The sequence below is a fragment of the Homalodisca vitripennis genome, chromosome X, assembly GCF_021130785.1.
Source record: "Homalodisca vitripennis isolate AUS2020 chromosome X, UT_GWSS_2.1, whole genome shotgun sequence".
Lineage (NCBI taxonomy): Eukaryota > Metazoa > Arthropoda > Insecta > Hemiptera > Cicadellidae > Homalodisca > Homalodisca vitripennis.
This window is the reverse complement of record NC_060215.1, coordinates 42492152-42510784: the sequence shown is the minus strand read 5'-3', so window position 1 is coordinate 42510784 and position 18633 is coordinate 42492152. Positions and strand designations below refer to the sequence as shown.

General features: G+C 36.3%; 1 protein-coding gene across 2 annotated transcripts in view; it reads left to right on the top strand.

The window, feature by feature from the left end:
- The window catches only part of LOC124368963 (synaptic vesicle glycoprotein 2B-like), a 60762-nt gene that overhangs the window by 17053 nt on the left and 25076 nt on the right, over positions 1 to 18633 (top strand). For both annotated transcript variants that reach the window (XM_046826540.1, XM_046826539.1), the window contains exons 2-3: positions 12828 to 12872; positions 13553 to 13714. In XM_046826540.1, coding sequence (XP_046682496.1) covers positions 12828 to 12872; positions 13553 to 13714 — 207 coding nt within the window. The remainder of the gene's footprint in view (positions 1 to 12827; positions 12873 to 13552; positions 13715 to 18633) is intronic.

The following is an 18633-nucleotide window of genomic DNA, read 5'->3' as shown; positions in this document are numbered from 1 at the left end:
AAAGCGAGATTTCTTTTCTGGGTCACCTTATTTCCACCCGGGGCGTCTGCATAGATCCAGCTCGGACCCAGGCGATCAGGGATTTTCCTCCTCCCAAAGATGCAAAGGGAGTTGCACGTTTCGTGGGAATGATAAATTTTTACAGGCGTTTCATACCCAATATTGCAGAGTTGGCCGCTCCTCTTAATCTGCTTCGCAAGAAGGGTGCTAAGTTTGAATGGGGTGAAACACAGCAGACGTCCTTTCAATTGTTGAAAGAAGCTGTTATGCAGCCTCCTGTGTTGGCTATGCCGGATTTTGGTCGAAAATTCGTCTTACAAACTGATGCGTCCTCCTTGGCTATTGCGGCGGTGTTGTCTCAGGAGGTGGATGGCGTCAGGCAGCCAATTGCTTATGCTTCACGCACATTGACACCCTGTGAAAAAAAGAGTTCATCTGTTTATGAGCTGGAGTGTTTGGCTGTTGTGTTCGGGATAAATAAATTTCGAAGGTTTTTAGAACATAAAGAGTTTCTCCTTGAAACCGACAACCAGGCACTATCTTGGCTCCTCGCTCATCCTCGTCAGCTTGGGAAAATTGGTCGTTGGGTCGTTCAAATATCTTCCCTTAAATTTACTGTGCAACATGTGCGTGGCACGCAAAATATCATTACCGATACGCTTTCTAGGATGTACCATACTCCCGGCGACCAACTTCAGGATTTGGAGCCGGTATGTGGGGCTGTGCTGCTTGACTGTCCTCTGGCCTTTTCGGATATCCTCCCTCATCAACTAAATGATCCCGAGCTGGCCAATATTATCTGTGAGCTTCAAGGGGGAGGTGCCCACCCCCCGTACTTTCTGTCCCAAGGTACCCTTTGCTGTCGAGCTAGGCAGCGGGGAAAGCCCAAATTAGAGCTGCCAAGTCTTCTTGTACCGATGGTTTTTCATTATTTCCATACTTCTCCCGTGGGCGGTCATTTAGGTATACATAAAACCATCGCGAAGATTAGGGACCTCTTCATTTTGAAGGGCATGGATCGGGACATTGCGGCTCGAGTACGGTCATGTCAACTGTGCTCGTTAAGCAAGCCCGCCCAGAACGCTAAGCTGGGTCTGTTGTCATCTGAAGTGGCGGAGAGACCTCTGGAGAAGCTTTTCATCGACTACGTTGGGGCTTTCCCTCGTAGCAAGTCAGGTAATAAGTTCCTGCTTGTCTGTGTAGATGCTTTCTCCAAGTTCGTCTGGTTGTTTCCGTTACGAAGCGCCACAGCTCAGCTCACGACTAAGGTGCTCCGTACCAATCTTTTCCAACATTTCGGAATTCCCGCCACTATAGTATCCGATAATGGAACTCAGTTTTTGTCCAGTGAATTCAAGAGAATGTGCTTTGGGCACGGTATCCGCCATGTGACGACTTCGCCTTACGACCCACAGCCCTCCCACGCAGAGCGTTTTAACCGTAATCTGCGATCAGCCCTCATCGCTTTCCATGCTAAAAATCACGAGACGTGGGACCAAGAACTCCCTTGGATTCAATTTGCTTTTAACACAGCTGTTCATGAAAGTCACAAGGCGGTGCCCTTCGAGTTGTTGTTTGGGTTTCCACCCAACAACCCTTTGGCTAATATTTGGAGGATTGGGGACCTTCTGCCACCGCCTGGTACTCCTGATGTTGCTAGCACTTGGGCAGCTGCCCGGCGAAATCTTTTCAGGGCTAGGGAATTGCTGAGGAGGAAGTATAACAAGGGGCGTGTGGCTAACCCTTTCCGAGAGGGGGAACTTGTATATTGTAGAGCTCATCCGACCAGTTCGGCCGTGGACAAAAGGGCTGCAAAGTTGTCTTATCGGTGGACAGGCCCCCACCGTATCTTTAGGTTTCTGACTCCGGTGACGGCTCTGTTGGGAGATCCCCAAACCGGCAAGGTTTATCGAAAGGCACATATTTCTCATCTAAAGCCTTGCCGGGGAATTCCTTAACTGGGGAGAGCTTCTTGAGTTTCCTTGTGGGAGAGGGGAGTCTCCCTTTTGGGGGGGGGGGGGTGTCTGAGCCGGGTCAAATTTTTGTTTGTTTTATTTTGTTGTTGGTGTTTGCTCTCGTTGACTCTTCGAGGCTTTGGTGTCGTCTGCGACTGGATCGAGAGAGTAGCGACTTTCACTTCTGTTCAGACCGTTACTAGTGAAGTTTATTTTGTTTTTACCCTTTTATTTAGTTTTGGGTTTTGTTTGGGTTTTGTTCTGCCCCAAATGTCTGGCTAAACACGGCTGTGTCAACTGACGAGTGAGTAACTGTTCTCTATTTATATTTTACTTATATTTGTTCGTTTAGCAGGTTAACCTCAATAAGCGTGTGGTTCTGAATTTAAGTTATAGGTTCTGGGGATTCTAGTTTTGTATTTATTAGTTATGTGTTATTTAGTAACTTGTCTCCTTTTCTCCCAGCCTTAGGAGGCCGCTAAATTGTTTTTTTTACTCACCCTTGAAACTGGCAACTTTAACTTTTCCCATTGTTTTTGTTTCTTAGGCTAACTGTTATTTGGGGGAATTTAAATTGGGATTTATGTTTTCCTGATTTAACTTTTATTCTGTCAACTCTAGGCAAACTGTTTTCACCCTGTTTCTAAGTTTAAGTTTTTAGCCTAGATAGGCCTAGAGTTTAATATAAGCCTAGATCAAAGGGTTTCTTAGGCTATCTTTTGTTTCCCTAAATTTTCAGGGGGGATTTACCTTATTATAGCTGCAGGGAGCTTTTCCCCTGCTTTTCAGAAAGTTTTCAGCTAATTCGGTTCAGGAATTAACTCTACATAGTGTATTTTATAAGTTTTTCCATAATTTTAGTTTCCTTGGTAGTTGTCTTGTATTATGGTTATTATTTTTTTTTTATGTACCACCAAATGTTTATATTAAGCTTTCTCTGCTTGACCCAGATGTCCCTGCTACTTTTACTAAAGGTTTCAACTCCTTTTGTGCTTGCTTTTACTTACTGTTAGTCTTTAAAGTTGAAATTCTGACCTTATCTTAATTTTTTTTTGTACTTGGTTATATGAGTTTCTTTTGTTTTTTTAAACCAAAGGTTTTCTAGACTTACCTTTTGTTTTGTACTGTACTATTACTTATGTCACAGCAGTTAATTATAACTTTAACATGTAATTTCCTGTATATTTATTGATTATAATAGTTTTACCTTCTAAATTTTTTTTTACTATTTTCTTTTTTTTTACTCTTAATTCTTAACTTTTATTCTTTTGAATTGTTTTCATGTACCCAGGGCTTCTGAAACTTGTTTATACACTTTTACTTTGTTGAAATGTTTACCTAGCAAGACAGGCTATAGAAGCACTCTGTGCTTGCAGGGTTCACGAGCTCCAGCTCCAATGTCCGCCTCTCCCATGATTCTTGGGCCGGGTCCTTACACCGGTGCCATGGCGGGCTACTAAGGTTTTCCTACCTGAGGACATTATTTCTCTGTGATACCCTGCTGTGATATTGTCTCAGTGTGCCTGTTATTTAAGTATTGTTATCCAGTTTGTTATCTAGTTTTAAGTAGTTAAGTTTAGGTTAATTCTATCCTTTCAGGAACCCGCCCTGTGCCACAGGACTCCGGGTGTTTTTGGCTTTTCCTGTTTGAAATTTGGCGCTCTAAATTCTATCTAACTTAAATTTATAAAGATTTTTAATTTTATCCATAAGTCTGGGTTGACCACTTATAGTTTTGTTCTCCAGGTGCACCTGAGTAGGCAACCTTTCTGGGTAGTTTTGTCTGCGTTTGTCCCCTTGTTTTTTTTTTCTTCTCAAATATATATATGTGTTTTCACTATGGCTGGCCATCCACGTTCTTTCTTTGCCTTTCCTTGCTCTCTCTCCGTGAGTCGGGCCCCGCTCCGCTCCAATGGGAGCACGTTCTTTGTTAAGCTAGCTTGGTACGGGCGAGCGGAAGCGGGGTGTGGCTCATCAGCAAGTACAGGTTTCGGGCGAATTGTCGCGGTTATCCAAGTTAAAAAATGGGGTTTCACAGGGTTTAATCCTTGGACCTATTTTATTCTTGCTATATGTAAATGACTTTAATGATGTTGTACATACCGGAAATCTTGTTCAGTATGCCGATGATACAAGCCTCACCTTCAAGGTTAAATCAAGAGCCCTAGTAGAATTACCAGCCTACACGGAATTCAATAGTTGTATTCAGAATTTTCAAGAAATAAATTTGGTAACCAACCAATCCAAATCAACCTATATGGTTTTTAATAGCCAGAAAATTTTAAATAAATCCTCACCATCGGTAATGATTGGTGAAAAATCATTGATCAAAACATTACCACTAAATTCCTTTGGTATCAACATAGACTGTTGTCTGTCCTGGAGTACGCATATTGAAAGTATATTTCGTAAAAGAATTTCGTTCAATATATATTTGCTAAGAAATTGATCAAATCATTGTCCTAGGCCCTTATTGAGTCTTGCCTACTATGGTCTTATTTTTCCACACATCTTATGGAATTACACTGTGGGGTACTTGTCCAAATTCGTATTTTCAGAGATTATTTATATTACAAAAGAAATTTGTTCCTATAATCAATAACGTAACTTCCCGAGAGTCGTGTAGAGAATCCTTTAAGGAGCTCAAACTACTGACAATGACTGCGCTGTATGTGCTTGAGACGAGTATGTTCTGTCGTTTCAGGTGTACGTTGGTGCAAGGTAGTGATGTCCATAGTTATAATATAAAAGCTGGAGAAAACTACAGAGTTGCTCAACACAGGCTACAGCTTCATGGCCATTTCCCATCTTAGATGAGTGTCAGATTTATTAATGTTTACCAGAAAAAAATCAAACTTATCACAAATCAATCAAAATCAAAGAGGCGTTGAAAGAATATTTAATAGCAAACACAATGTTATTCCGTAGGCGAGTTCCTGGTAAACAGTACCCAACGTTGTCAGATCTGAAAGACGTGTGGAGCTGAAGGGTATGCGACTCAGTTGATATGAAAGTTTTTAAATATGTGTATTTGTATAGTTGTGATATTTACTGAATACATTATTATTATTATTATTTATTTATTTATTTGAAATGTTTACTTAATTTTAAATGTTTTATACGTGATGAAGCTTAATGGCTGAAAAATAGGATTAGTGACGCATGTCATACAATTTTGTATAATTGTTAAATAATGGCAAAGAATTATTGAATTGAATTGTATTGATATGTTGTTTAGTAATATTTTTACATATAATGTTATAAAAAAACCAATTTAACGGTTCATATTTTATATCGAAGTGATTTCTTAAATGTTCTACTATATTAAACCACTTGTAAAATACTAGATTTTAAAAATATTTGAAACAAAATTAATAAATTTCACGTTGTAAATAATAAATGCTTGTACAATCTAATTTAAATAATTAAAAAAAGAAACATTAAAATATTTAAAAAAAATCCATCTTAATTATCTAGGGTAAGCGTTGCGTGGTTGAACTTTATCAAAATAATAGTTCGGATATTCGGACTCTGATGTAAGAAAAGTTCCCTGAAGGGTGCCAGAGATTTCAAAAAAGACAATTGAAAGATAAATCGAGGAATAATTATTGAAAATCTGGAATTGGAAATTATTGGAATTATTGGAAAAGTAAAGACTGGGAGAAATACATGGTGGATCGAAACCAATTGAATAATATCGTAAGGCAAGCATAAAAGGCTTATTTTTCTGAAAAGTTTATATAGTCTGAACACTCTAAAGGTTTTTGGAATTGCTTGAAAAAAGTTACATAAAAGGTAAAAAAGGATAAAGTTATGTCAAAAAAGTTGAACATAGTTGTTGTAAATTATTTTTTTGAAACGGGTTCTACCGATTCAGATACTGTTGCGTTCTTCCGGTCAAATAAAAATTGAAATGAAAAAAAAATTTTAAATTCGTAGTCGTGAGTGAAGATGAGGTTAAGTCTGCTATGAATGAAGTAAATAGTAGAGCTGTGGTGATCGATGACATTTCCATACATATGATTAAGGCAGTGAGTCCATAGGTATAAGGGGCTATTACTCATTTAGTAAATACAAGTTTATAGACTGGTGTCTCCCTAAAGAATGGAAGAAAAGTGTTTTTCGGCCGCTGCCTAAAGTTACAATCCCCAAAATCATGTAGGAACTAAGACCCATCTCCATATTGCTGGCTATGTCAAACATTATAGAAAAAATAGTCTAACAAAATTACAGTCTGGATTTGGAATAAATCACAGTACATGTACTGCCCTCACAAACTTGTTTAGATAGATTCCAAAGATTAGTTTCAATCAATTATGAAATGTTTCTGGACCAAGATAAATTATAATTGCTTTTTGATTTTATGGATAAGATGATATAAGAAAGACACAAAATTTGGTAATGAGACATCTCAGCCCCTTTTAAAATTGCGTGGTGTACCTCAAGACAACTACCTCGGCCCAATTTTGTTAAACTTATACACATCAGACTCCCCACTGTGTGTGCAAAGTCGCACCATCGATTTTTATGCAGATGATTGTCACCTGCATCTCGCTTATGAGCCGGATTTGATAGAAATGATCATCGGTCATATCAATGCTGACCTATACCACGTGTCAACTTGGTCAACCCAAATGAACTCAGGCTCAATATAAGCAAATGCAGTCCTGCATACTGCTCCGCAGAGTTTTTTAGTGAGAGTGGGGTGGCGGTGGTTCTCGACGATGAGAGTTAGGCCGTGTACGATAGAGTACTCTTGAGAGTAGATACTCTTGGCGTCGTGTTCGATCGGGCCTTACTTTTTTCGATGACATTTCTCAAGTCACCCAGCCGGGTGATCGCCAGATTAAAGTTTTTTTGCATATTCAGAATATTACTGCAGTAAACTGAGGCTTATGCAGACGTTAGTCCTGTCAGTCGTGTACTCATGTCTACATGCTTATGGGAACAGCATTAGGAGAGGAGGACATTGTCAGAATTAAAAAGCTGCAGAATTCAGTCATCAGGTTCATTTTCAATCTGAGAAGGGTTTATACCGTCATCCTGTTTATCCTGTTATCCTTTCCTGGATACTGTCAAGTTACTTCACATAGAGGCAGTATGCAGGCTGCTGACGTGTTGCATGGTCCATAAGGTTCTCAAATTTAGAGAACCTCAGTACCTCAGCAAGAAACTGTATCAGGGAAGATTTCTCAACGAAGTACCCGCCAAGCTGGAAGGTTTTACTTTCTGAAAGTGAGGCTGCAAGTTGGAAGAAGAGGCTTCTCTTATTTTGGTCCCATCATTTGTAATGGCCTTCCGGAATAAATTACAAGTACTGTATCTTGTTCCCCTTTTAAAGATAAGATAAAGAATTTTTAATCGATACCAACTAGTTTGTGGATGCTGAGCTATGAGTTAAGTAGATTTATTTAGTATATAATGTTGAGCTGAGTTGATTTGAAAAACAGTTGTTTGCTGAAATACGCTCATGAATAAAGGCATTTTATTTATTTAAATGCCGGAATGATTTTTCTCAAACATTTCAGGTTTGAATTTCAAATTCTATATGCTTATAATATGTTATGAGTACAGACTTCAAATGTGCTTTTCGCACCACAAAGCAATAACCTACAAGGAATTAATAAACATCTGTCTCCGAAGTGATTGTAATCTGTATTCTGTGTGCACATTTTAAAATGTCATGGATCAAAACCCATTATAAGAAAAAAATACATTTTGGAAAATCCCGGAAACAATAACTGCACATATATAAAACTTATGGTTACCTTATAAATGTGATAACCATCAATTTACACAATAATAATACAAATGCAGTAACGAATAATACGTTACTTCTATCAAAGTATGAACTATAGTTGACCATCCGGAAAAATAATTTGGTGTGTATTTCATGTTTATAAAATATTACTTACTTCAAGATACTTAACATATTGTACCTTAGCCTCGACGTGATCTTAGGGAATTTTTTAATAGAACTTAAGCTCCAGTTCACCTTCCACTTACCGCAGAGTCTGAAATCTAACGCTGTGACAGATTTGACTCCTGGAATCTAAAATCAACATCTATCTGATGAGATTCAAAACAGTTGGTGACTAAGAATCTCAAAACGAACTCGACATCGTTTCGATATCAGAGATACATAGACTACAAACAAATGTAATCTAGATGAAGTGGTGTTCTCATTGTCTCATCAGGTGCATAATTGAGTGCACTACGATGTGTCTGAGACGATCCCAAATTACGGTGGAGGAACCAAATTATCTACACATAACGAAGAGCAATGGTAGGAAGGATTGATTCATTACGAGTTCTAAGTTCAGCTCCATTTCACCTTCCACTTATGCAGCGTCTGAAGTCTAACGCTGTGAGAGGCTTAACTACTGGAATCTGGAATGAACATCCTTTTGAAGAGGTCTATAACAGTCGGTGACGAAGAACCTCAAAACAAAGAAAGATAATACGTTTTGAGCTTCTTCATCGCCGACTGTTTTGCATGAGCCCTGAAATGACTGTGGAAGGCGTTACAGTTGGTACCATTTTTCAAGGTAGTAGACACTTTTAAATGTTATTTTCTTCAAACTCGAAACTCGTTTTTAACTACAGAAACTAACGATGGCTAAACCTTAAAATTGAATTTTGATTCCTCGTGCAACATTGATTTTCTCAATGTGTGTTATGAAATGAAAGAACGATAAATTTAAATAGCTACGCGTTTTAATGATATTTGTATAAATTTAATACTTATTTAAATACTTTAAAATACGTTTACATAGTATTCCCTTATTATATTTCTCAGTTTTACAACACAATTGTATTTATATATGACGCAACTAACAAAATACAATAATTATATGATAAACCAAATCAGCAGTCACCAAATCAACCAAAGGTGTTTACCACCCACGCTATTCTGTATTTTAGAATGACACCACTTTATTTTAAATGATATTATATAGAGGTACAGATCCAATTACTGGGTATAAAAAATGGCGAATAAAACTTTGATCAATAATAATACAAATATAGGTTTGTTTTGTTATTTACATAAAGTACTAACAAACAACTTTCATTCGAACAACGAGTAGATAGATCTCTACATGCTGTCCATTGGTAGCACAGATAACGTCTAGACGGTGATCGATTTCCATCCAACTGTTCTTCAACCTTTGTGATGAAACTTGAAGGAAGGCTGTAACTCCTTCTCCGAGCTCATCTACTGTGTGCATTTGTGTTCTATAAACAATGTCTTTCATGAAGCCCAATAAAAAAATCACAAAATGTAGTATCAGGAGAACGAGATGGCCATTTTATCAGTACGCTTCTTCCAATCCAACGTTGTAGGAGATTCTAGGACCGACTCATGAAATGACAAATGGGGAGGTGGGCCGTCAAGCTGAATAATCATAACTGAAAACTTAAAATTTGTATTTTACTATAATTTCTACATTTGTTTTACAAAATGTCACATTCACACATACATTTTTGCCATTTTTGCATTCATATACCATACTTTCATCAATTTTCTCCACTGTTATTCTCAGTATTGTAGAGGGGTGGTCTGCTAATTATATGCCAAAAACTCCACGACATTATAGAATGTCTTGGACGCTAAATAAAGTTTGAAACGAGTCTTTAACGCCTCGGGCGTCGGTGCATTTTTAATGAAATCTGGCAATTTGGTGATAAAGGGGACACGTGTATGAGAAAGCAAATTTTCATGTGCTACCTTTTTGTGTCTCTCAGTTCGGTAGCTGTCTCTGCCCCTTGTTTCATACCCGTTTACGTCTCGTCCCCTTGTTAGGGCACATTTACATAAGCAGAATGAAATTGTCTAAAAAATGTATGGACTTGGCAGAGTCAACAGTGTGAAAGCTGGTCGACAAGACTCTCTATTATTTATGTTAGCAATTATTCGAATTGCTTTACTATGGAGATTGAAAACTCTATGTGGGAATATTAGACCATTACGCCGCTATCAGTACCTGAGTTGAGCTGTATTTGGCTAAAGATATCAATACATAAGCACCTGAGGCTAAGTTAGTGCAAACTAAACATTCCAAGTCAACCCTGGATTAGGTATATTCCCAGGAATTTTGAAGGATGGACTTCTTCCAGTATGGATTCTGCCACAAAGATGGCCCATATTCTGAATCCATTGGCTGAAAAGCGAAATTTAACACGTTTGATTTAAAGAGGTCGTTGTGAGATTAAAGTTGTAAAAATACTGGATACCGTTGTTTAGGTAACGAAGGCTTGTTGCTCAAAAACTTGCTTTAATTTTTCACTGAAACAGTCGACGGCTTATTCCACCACGTTTGGAATATGTTGAAAGGCGAATAGTTCCACCGTTTCATCATGTTTTGGTAAATTATTCCTGTGATGGAGTATTCCACAAAGAAACATGATCCCACAACTCTGTTTATCCATCACCAAACATTGATTTACGGCGATCACGTTGGTGTTCAGTGATTACATAGGGATTTCATGCGCCCCGTATTCTACAATTGAGTATATTTACTTTTCCAGAAATATGAAAAGTAGCTTCATTACTAAAGAAGATGCGTGACAAAATGTATGCTTCTCATCTATGCGTCCACGATAACTACAATTGAGTCAATATTCTAGTTCTTATCAAATCTAGTATAGTTTTTCTTGCTACATTTCATACACCTCAACATTGTTACTACTCCTTAAGACACTTCAATATGCGTACATCTGAGTTGACAGTACTATCAACAAAGATGTACTGATGACGACTAACTACATTGTTATAGTTATGTATTGCAAGAATGTATTCTATAAACACAGAACCACGTCCTAAGGTATTGCTTGTGAACCACCTGTGTAAAGGAGTGGAATATGTTTTTAGAACAGCTTATCTCCAGCAATACAGGAAAAGGAGGAGTTCAGTAAAATAATTCCCAATGTTATAATTAGAGGGTTGCTGGTTTATCTCCAGGGACACTAATTCCCTGCATGTTTCCGACAAACGATTTGGCACCTTTAAAGTCCTTAATTTATTTCATCATGATGTCCTCCCACTCCACGATTCAGTTAAGGCTTGAACTGACATTGGTAATGCAATTAACAATTATAAAGACCATAAATCCAAATTAATAACAATACCAACAGCAATTTGTGTTAAGGGTAAGAAAATCAATACACATAAGGCCAATCAATCAGCTTCACTCTCCATGTTTTGAATTGGGCTGCTCAACGGTTGTACTCGCTCCATTGTGCGATTGGACTCCAGGTTATAAGCATTGTGCCTTCTCTTAAATATCTTAAAAGATCTTGGGCCTTTTACTAATTATTTTGTGATAAAATCCAGTGAAACCAATTTTAATGCTGTGTTCAAAATATTTCCGAGTACACCCCTTCCTTAGTGGAAAGGATTAGCTAATAAAATCTCCTTTTCTCTCACGCAAACATATCTCGACGATACAGCATTACAAAGTCAATTACAGTGCATCCTCAAATACAGTTGTTTGTGTTATTCAATATTATTTTTTCAAACAATTGTAAAAGCATAGATTGTACTATCACTGGTCCATAATTCATTATGACAGGTATGGAGCCTGATGTGAAAATTGGTGTGACAGAGCCAGTTTTAGAAATTAAGGCAACATACCAGATTTATTGTGACTCCATCGTCAACCACAGCAGTAACACGGTATTTCAAAACAGCTGGAGAAATATCATCCGGTCTGAAACTTATGGATAACATCTAGGATAGATATACGTATACTTGTAAATAATATACTTCTTTACGAGTCATCTCCAGATTGGTATTACAGCTGGCTGTCTCGTAATTATATGCGTAGTTCTTATCACTTGGTGGCATTTAGACAGATGAGAAGAATCTAGCGAAAATATAACAAAACGTTGACGGGTTGACAGTCTTTTAGAAACACGGATTTAGGACATTCAACAGTTTTTCTAACACATGTATTCTAAAGTTTGGGTTTTCAGAAAATTTCTTATTGGCATTAAAAGTTATATTTAAATTAAGTTAAAGAGTAAAAGCTTTAGATTCTAATATTTCTATACACTTTTATTTACATCGAAACATACATGTTTAACGAGCACAATAAGTCCATTCCAATTATTATAAATATCAGAATTAGGATGTATTGTAGTAATTTATCGTATATTATATTTATTATAGATAATAACTATTATATATAATATAATACTAATAACATAAATATATATATTACAATTGATAATTATAATATAGAGGTATTAATTTATTTATTATGTATTATAGAATTATTAATTTCAATAATTCTATATAATATAAAGAATAAACTATGATTAGAAATAATAACCTTAATTGACACTATTGTATAGTTTTATAAATATAAAAATAAATTATCTGAATATTCTTGGAATATTACTGTTATTTATTTGTAATAGGTGTCTTAAAATGTAAATATTTAGTTGTAAGTTATTACAGCTAAATATTAGTTTCAGCAATGAAAAAATGCAATGTTCTTATACGGCACGATGCGGTTGGTAAGTTAGATTAGGTTATCATAAATATGTTACTAGTAGTATCATAGTTACAGTTAACGTGTAAAAGCACTCACGCGATCTCAGCTTCAGTTCAGGTACTATCTCGAGGGATGATTTTCTTGAGGCCAGAAGTGAGGGATGACTCCCAAACCCGTACTGGCCAGGGGCATTTCGGGGCATACGTGCCAGATCGATCATGGTGATCTTAGGTCGGATTAGTGAGTACTTGTAAAGGTTTACTTTAACTTTTTCTGTTTATAATAGGTCCGTATGTAGGGAAATAGTATAATTGTAGCCTCCGTATAAGGCCAAAGTACCATTGTTCACATAAGTTTATTTCCGAATTTTCAGAAAAGGCGGAGGATCTTAGATTTGAAGATGCTATGGAGATTGCCGGTAAGTAGAAGTGTTGATGTATTACTCGTGTTCTATTACTATTACTATGTATCACTGAGGCATATCATCTATAGCTTTAGTATCCGGCTGTAACTAAACGCTATTGCATTTTACAACACAAGAGCAGTGTTAAATCTCAAACAGTGTTACACCATTGTTTGTTGCAAGATTATGGCAGATGTTTCACTTTAAAGATATGATAAAATAAATTTGAGTTTGTCTTGTTGTGTTTAGTTCTTGAATAATATTTAAATGATGATATTTTGAGACCCCTATTTCTAAACAACCTAGAAATTATAATACAATGCCCCTAAGATCTGCTTTCCATACATCATGGAATTGTGAAAAAAAACTTTTTATTGTTCCTACGTATCTTCAAAATCTGTAATCAAAATTTAGTTTAAGAACTCAAAAACAAATTATAACAGCCAAAAAGCGGTTGTTCTGATTCAATTAAACTTCAGTTATGTTTTACACCCTTTTATATTCTTAGAATAGTAAAAAGTATGGAAATATTCTCAAAGGATCTTTGAAGAAAAGTCAAGATTTTGATTATCCCAAACCCTATTCATTAGGAAAAAGTGGCGAATTCTTTGTAATAAAAAGTCATTGCATGATACTTTAATGTTGTTACAGGTGACGAAAATATTACATACACGTTTTATGTATTATGTTTGCAGGCTACGGGAAGTTCAGCATGTACATAATATTCCTTAGTGGTCTGACGGTTTCGACATCGCTGATGGGTTCCGTTGATGTCTCCTTTTTGCTGCCAGCTGCGGAGTGTGATCTTAACCTCACATCAGATGACAAGGGCTTGCTGGGCTCATCCTATTATATCGGTAGTACCCACCATGTAATGTACTCGTACATTTTAAAAGTCACTAAAATATAAGTGCTAACACTTAACAAACTTTAATGGTCTTCCAAACAACAAAGTGATCGTAATACATTTGTAAAATAAATTGTGTCTTTTGTTAATGAGATCACTCATTTAATTTTAATGGTAATAAGAAACCATTATAAATAATTGGTATAAGCCTTGACTTATAAAGAAAACTGTATGTCAAGAAATGGATTAGCTGATTTTTATTGATCCCTGAATCTCCTATTGGGAGCCCGTCTAAGTGAAGATCTTCTTTTGAGCACCAAGCATTAAATTCATTCACTGTGCATTAATAATTCAAATTCAGCTGTTCGTGGTGTAATATTTCTGCTCTTGTACATAAGCTAAGGGAACATACATTTTATAATTCTTTGGTGATTTTTAATTATTATTCATTAGCTACTACATGAGTATTGATTAAGAATCAAATTTAAAACATTTAACGGAAATACTTATATGCAACTAAACATGAAGTCTCTTTATTTTTGTATTGCCAACGGCATAGCCAATCTATACATTGGATACAATTATACTATATAGAATTAATATTAGTTTGTAATGGATACAGTAAAGAATAGTATATCACATGTAACATGTAGTGTTCCTTAACTTCTCCTTAAACAAGCACCCGCAGTTCTCAATTGAGATGATTTCTCAATTATTCAATGATTTATTCATTGTAATAGATACAACCTCCATTAAGCTGTTTAATGTTGCTTTACTTTCACATGGAAAATTCTTGCTAATATGTCATATCTACCGTGTATGCTCAGTATTAACAACACATGTGTCTTTAAAACCAGCAGAGAAAACTATAAATGTGATTTAACAATCATGTATGTATCAGAATGGCCAGGGGCGTAGCTATGCTGGTGCAGTCGTGTGGGGGAAGCGGGGATCCCGAGGCTTGGCGCCCTCAACTCAGGAAAAGAAAAACATGTCGGGTTTTTGCAAACCTGTATTTCAGGGGATTTCTTGTTTGTTCAAAACCGCATTCTCGCATGTATTTTTTATCTTTAACTCAAAATGTTTTATGTAATAGTTTTTTATTTCTAGTAAAAAAACTTATTAAAAAATATTTGTTCAAAACAAATTAATTTGCAACAAAATAGCATTTAAATTATCTTTAACAAATTCTAACACATTAATAGGAATACAGTCATACCTCAATATAACGAACCTCAAGGGACCGGACAGAACATTCGTTATATCGAGTATTTTGTTATAATGAGGTTCGTTATATTGAGGTTAGGTTGGTACAATTTCGCTACATCGAGGTTCACAGACCATCGGCTCGGTCATGATAAAACGTTGTGAAATTGTATGCTGTACTGTATTTAAATAGTGTGTAAAACTAAATAAAAATGCATTTAATTTTAAACAATGAAACTTCGTTTTTATTTTCTTGTTTCAATTAACAATACAGTATGTAAAACAGAAAAACTGTAATACAGTAGATATGCACTTTAAAAACACATAAAGAAAAATTTCTTTTAAAACTTTCTTAAAAAAAGTACTTTGTTTTAAAAGAAAGTTGTAAAGCAAATATAACCTGAACAAAACTTAAAAATCTTACGCTACAGATAGTAAAAATACAGTAAAATAAAATACAGTACTCGTACTGTACAGTATTACTAAACTGAAAATTACGAATTGTTAAAGGTTAAATGGCCTAATCTACATTTTGTACTTACAGTAAATGTGATTTTATTGATGCTGTTTTCGCTCTGTTTGTTAGAGAAAAAGTCAGTAATACTCGTAATCGATTACGTGATGTGACGTTGATAGTATCTAATGACCAATTAAATTCAGTTATAGATGTTACCACACTTTCACTAAAACCACCCTTTTTTAAGAAAAAAACATTTTAGAACACCAGTGGCTTCACGAGCCCCTTTTAAATTTGGGTCGGGCATTACACAATCTAGTTCATCGTTATCGTCATCATCATCTTTGGCAGCCACATTTTCGTCTGGAACAGATGTCACAGAAGAAATGATGTCAGCATCCTCCCCACACAGCCCGTTGTCATCAAAAGTAACAAAGTCTTCGAACTCTGCTTCCATCTCTAGCTCTAATGCTTCTTTGACTGTTTCCCAATCCTCTGCAGTGTCAATTTCTGGTGTAGGAGGCTGGTCTGAATTTTCCTCCTGAGTTGTGACAGTGAATCCACTCTTCTTGAAACAATTACAAATTGTGGTTTCTGTAACTTTACTCCACGCTTTTGTGATCACCCACATGGCGTCGAAGACATTTATATTTGTAGGTAACCGGCTTTCCATGTCTCTAAGGAACTGTTGTATGACCTCTTTTCTATAATTTATTTTAAAACTTCGGATAATGCCGTGGTCAAGCGGTTGCAGTTTGGAGGTTGTGTTTGGAGGAAGATACTCGACCTTAATGTTACTCAGCCTAAGAATGTCTCCTTGAGCCGTGCAGTTATCAACAAAGATGGGAATTTTCTTCTTTTTCTTATTCATAGCTTTAACACTTTGAAGACATGCACTGAAAGCGTCACGATTCATCCAAGCCTTTGTATTCTCCATGTAGTCTAGGAAGTCCATTCACGTTTTTGAAACAACATAGTTTTTTCGCTTTTCCAATTAATTACCAAAGGTCTTAATGTATGAGTCCCTGTGCAGTTTGCTCCCAGCATAACTGTTAAACAATGTTTACTATTTTTTCCACCATGGCATTTATCACCCTTAAATGACAATGTTTTGTCTGGTAAACATTTGAAAAACGACCCAGTTTCATCTGCCTTATCGATGTTTTCTGGTTCATATCCCTCGGTTAGCTCGGGGAGTTTATCTTTCCACTCAGTACAAACACCATTATCGACTTTTGCACTTTCACCGCACACTTGTTCATTTAGTTTTTTTACAGTTTGGCAACCATCCATTGCTAGCTCGGAAGTTCTCATGTCCCAGTTCAAAAGCAAACTGTTGGGCTTTTTCTTGAAGTATAGGTCCACTTATTGCAATATTTTTGTCTCGGCACTGCTTCAACCATTTAAGCATATACTCCTCTACGTCCTTCACCTCACACGACTTTATCTTTCTGATTTTAGAACACAGCGCACCTCCGTCATTGAACTTCTCTTTCTTTTTTGAAATTGTACCTAAAGTGCTGGGCGGAATGCCAAATTCTTTCGCGATGTCCAATTTTATTTCGTTGGATTGTCTTCAACGCATTTGATAATTTTTCGTTTACACTCTACGCTTACAGCGCACTGTTTCTTTTCGTTATTGGCGTCCATCGTCACTAAACTAATGTAACTTAATTCCGAAGTACCGCACTATCCAAACTTTCCACGACAACTGAATAAACTCGTCTAGCAATTCTGACCTAAGTGGCTAAGACTAAGCTTTCATGTTCAGACAAGCTTTCATGTCGAGACACGATTGTTTGTTTCTTTTTCCTTTGTTGCCGTTGTGACGTTTGTTTACGTTCGTTATAACAGGTGTGGTCGTGGCAAATTCGTTATATAGAGGTGAATTTCGCTTCATGAGGTTCTAACATAACAACAAAAAATTCACTGTACCAAGGGTGATTTATTTTTTCCAGGATAACTAAAAATTCATTATATCGCGGTTGTGAGTATGCTTTATTCGTTATGTTGAGGTGAAATTTGCATTGATTCTTATGGAGACTTCTAGGGGATTTAAAAAAATTCGTTATATCAAGGAATTTGTTATACTGAGGTTCGTTATATAGAGGTTTGACTGTAACATCATACAGTTTTACATAAGCGTAATAGCGAACCTAGCACATGCATTGCCTACTAGTAGCAACTCTAGTAAGTAGCACTGAGCAGCGTGGTATCTCCACACTCTCCTTTTATGTCACCACAGGCTACAGGTTTCAGTTTCATTGCGTTTATTGTGGTGACGTGACGTGACTCTCGTTTTGTTAACCTGGAGCAGTTTAATAAGTAATTACAATTTGGTAAAATAAATAGAACTTATAAGAGTGGTTTTCAAAAACGAGAAGAAAAGAAAAAGCAGAAAAAGAAGCAGTTTTCAAGTAAAATGCCTAATTGGTAAAAAAAACCAATAGTTCGACAAGTTTTGCTTTTGCATACAGAGTCACTTCAAGTTATGATGATAATTCTTTCAAGGGTAAGTAGAATATACGTATATCATGTAGACAAAGCATAAGATGCTTTTAGCATGGCTAAAGTCCTATGGCAAAGTGGTTATATTATTAATTCTGATATAACCCCGACTGATCAACTTAGCGAAGTTTTTAAGGTATGTTAAATGATCAAAGATGATAATGGGACACCTAAATAGATACAAATCTGTGAATCATTTCACCAATTACTAGTATCACAGATCAAACTGCCTCAGAAATAGAGAACACCATTCTACGATCCATAGAAAAAGGGCTAGAGATCTCTAAATGTAGAGCTCAGGAGTTTTTACGGGGCAAGGGTGATGAGTAGTATGTACCGCAGTGTTGCACAGAGAATACTTCAACATGCACCCCATTCCTACTTCGGCCATGGTGAAGTTCACAAGTTTAGTTTTGAAGGATGCTGTACAAGATAATTGAGAAGTGTTACAGTGTTCTGAAACTATTCAAAATGTGAAAACCTTTGTTGGTTCTGTCAAGTTGTCTTTACTCAAGTTATACCAGTAATTTTGTATGTAAAATGTGCGTTGTATTTTTTTTATTTCCTTCTCAACTAGGCTACCAATTAATAAACTTGAGCAATTCATAAAAAGAGGTTCTTCTCTAACAAATGCAATGTTCAATTTTACCATTAAAAAAAGTTATTTTCACCTCAAATTAAACCTTTAATCATTTGGCAAATCAAAATGTATACATGTATATATAAACTAATGTATTTGGTTTTTTGGTGGGGGAGGT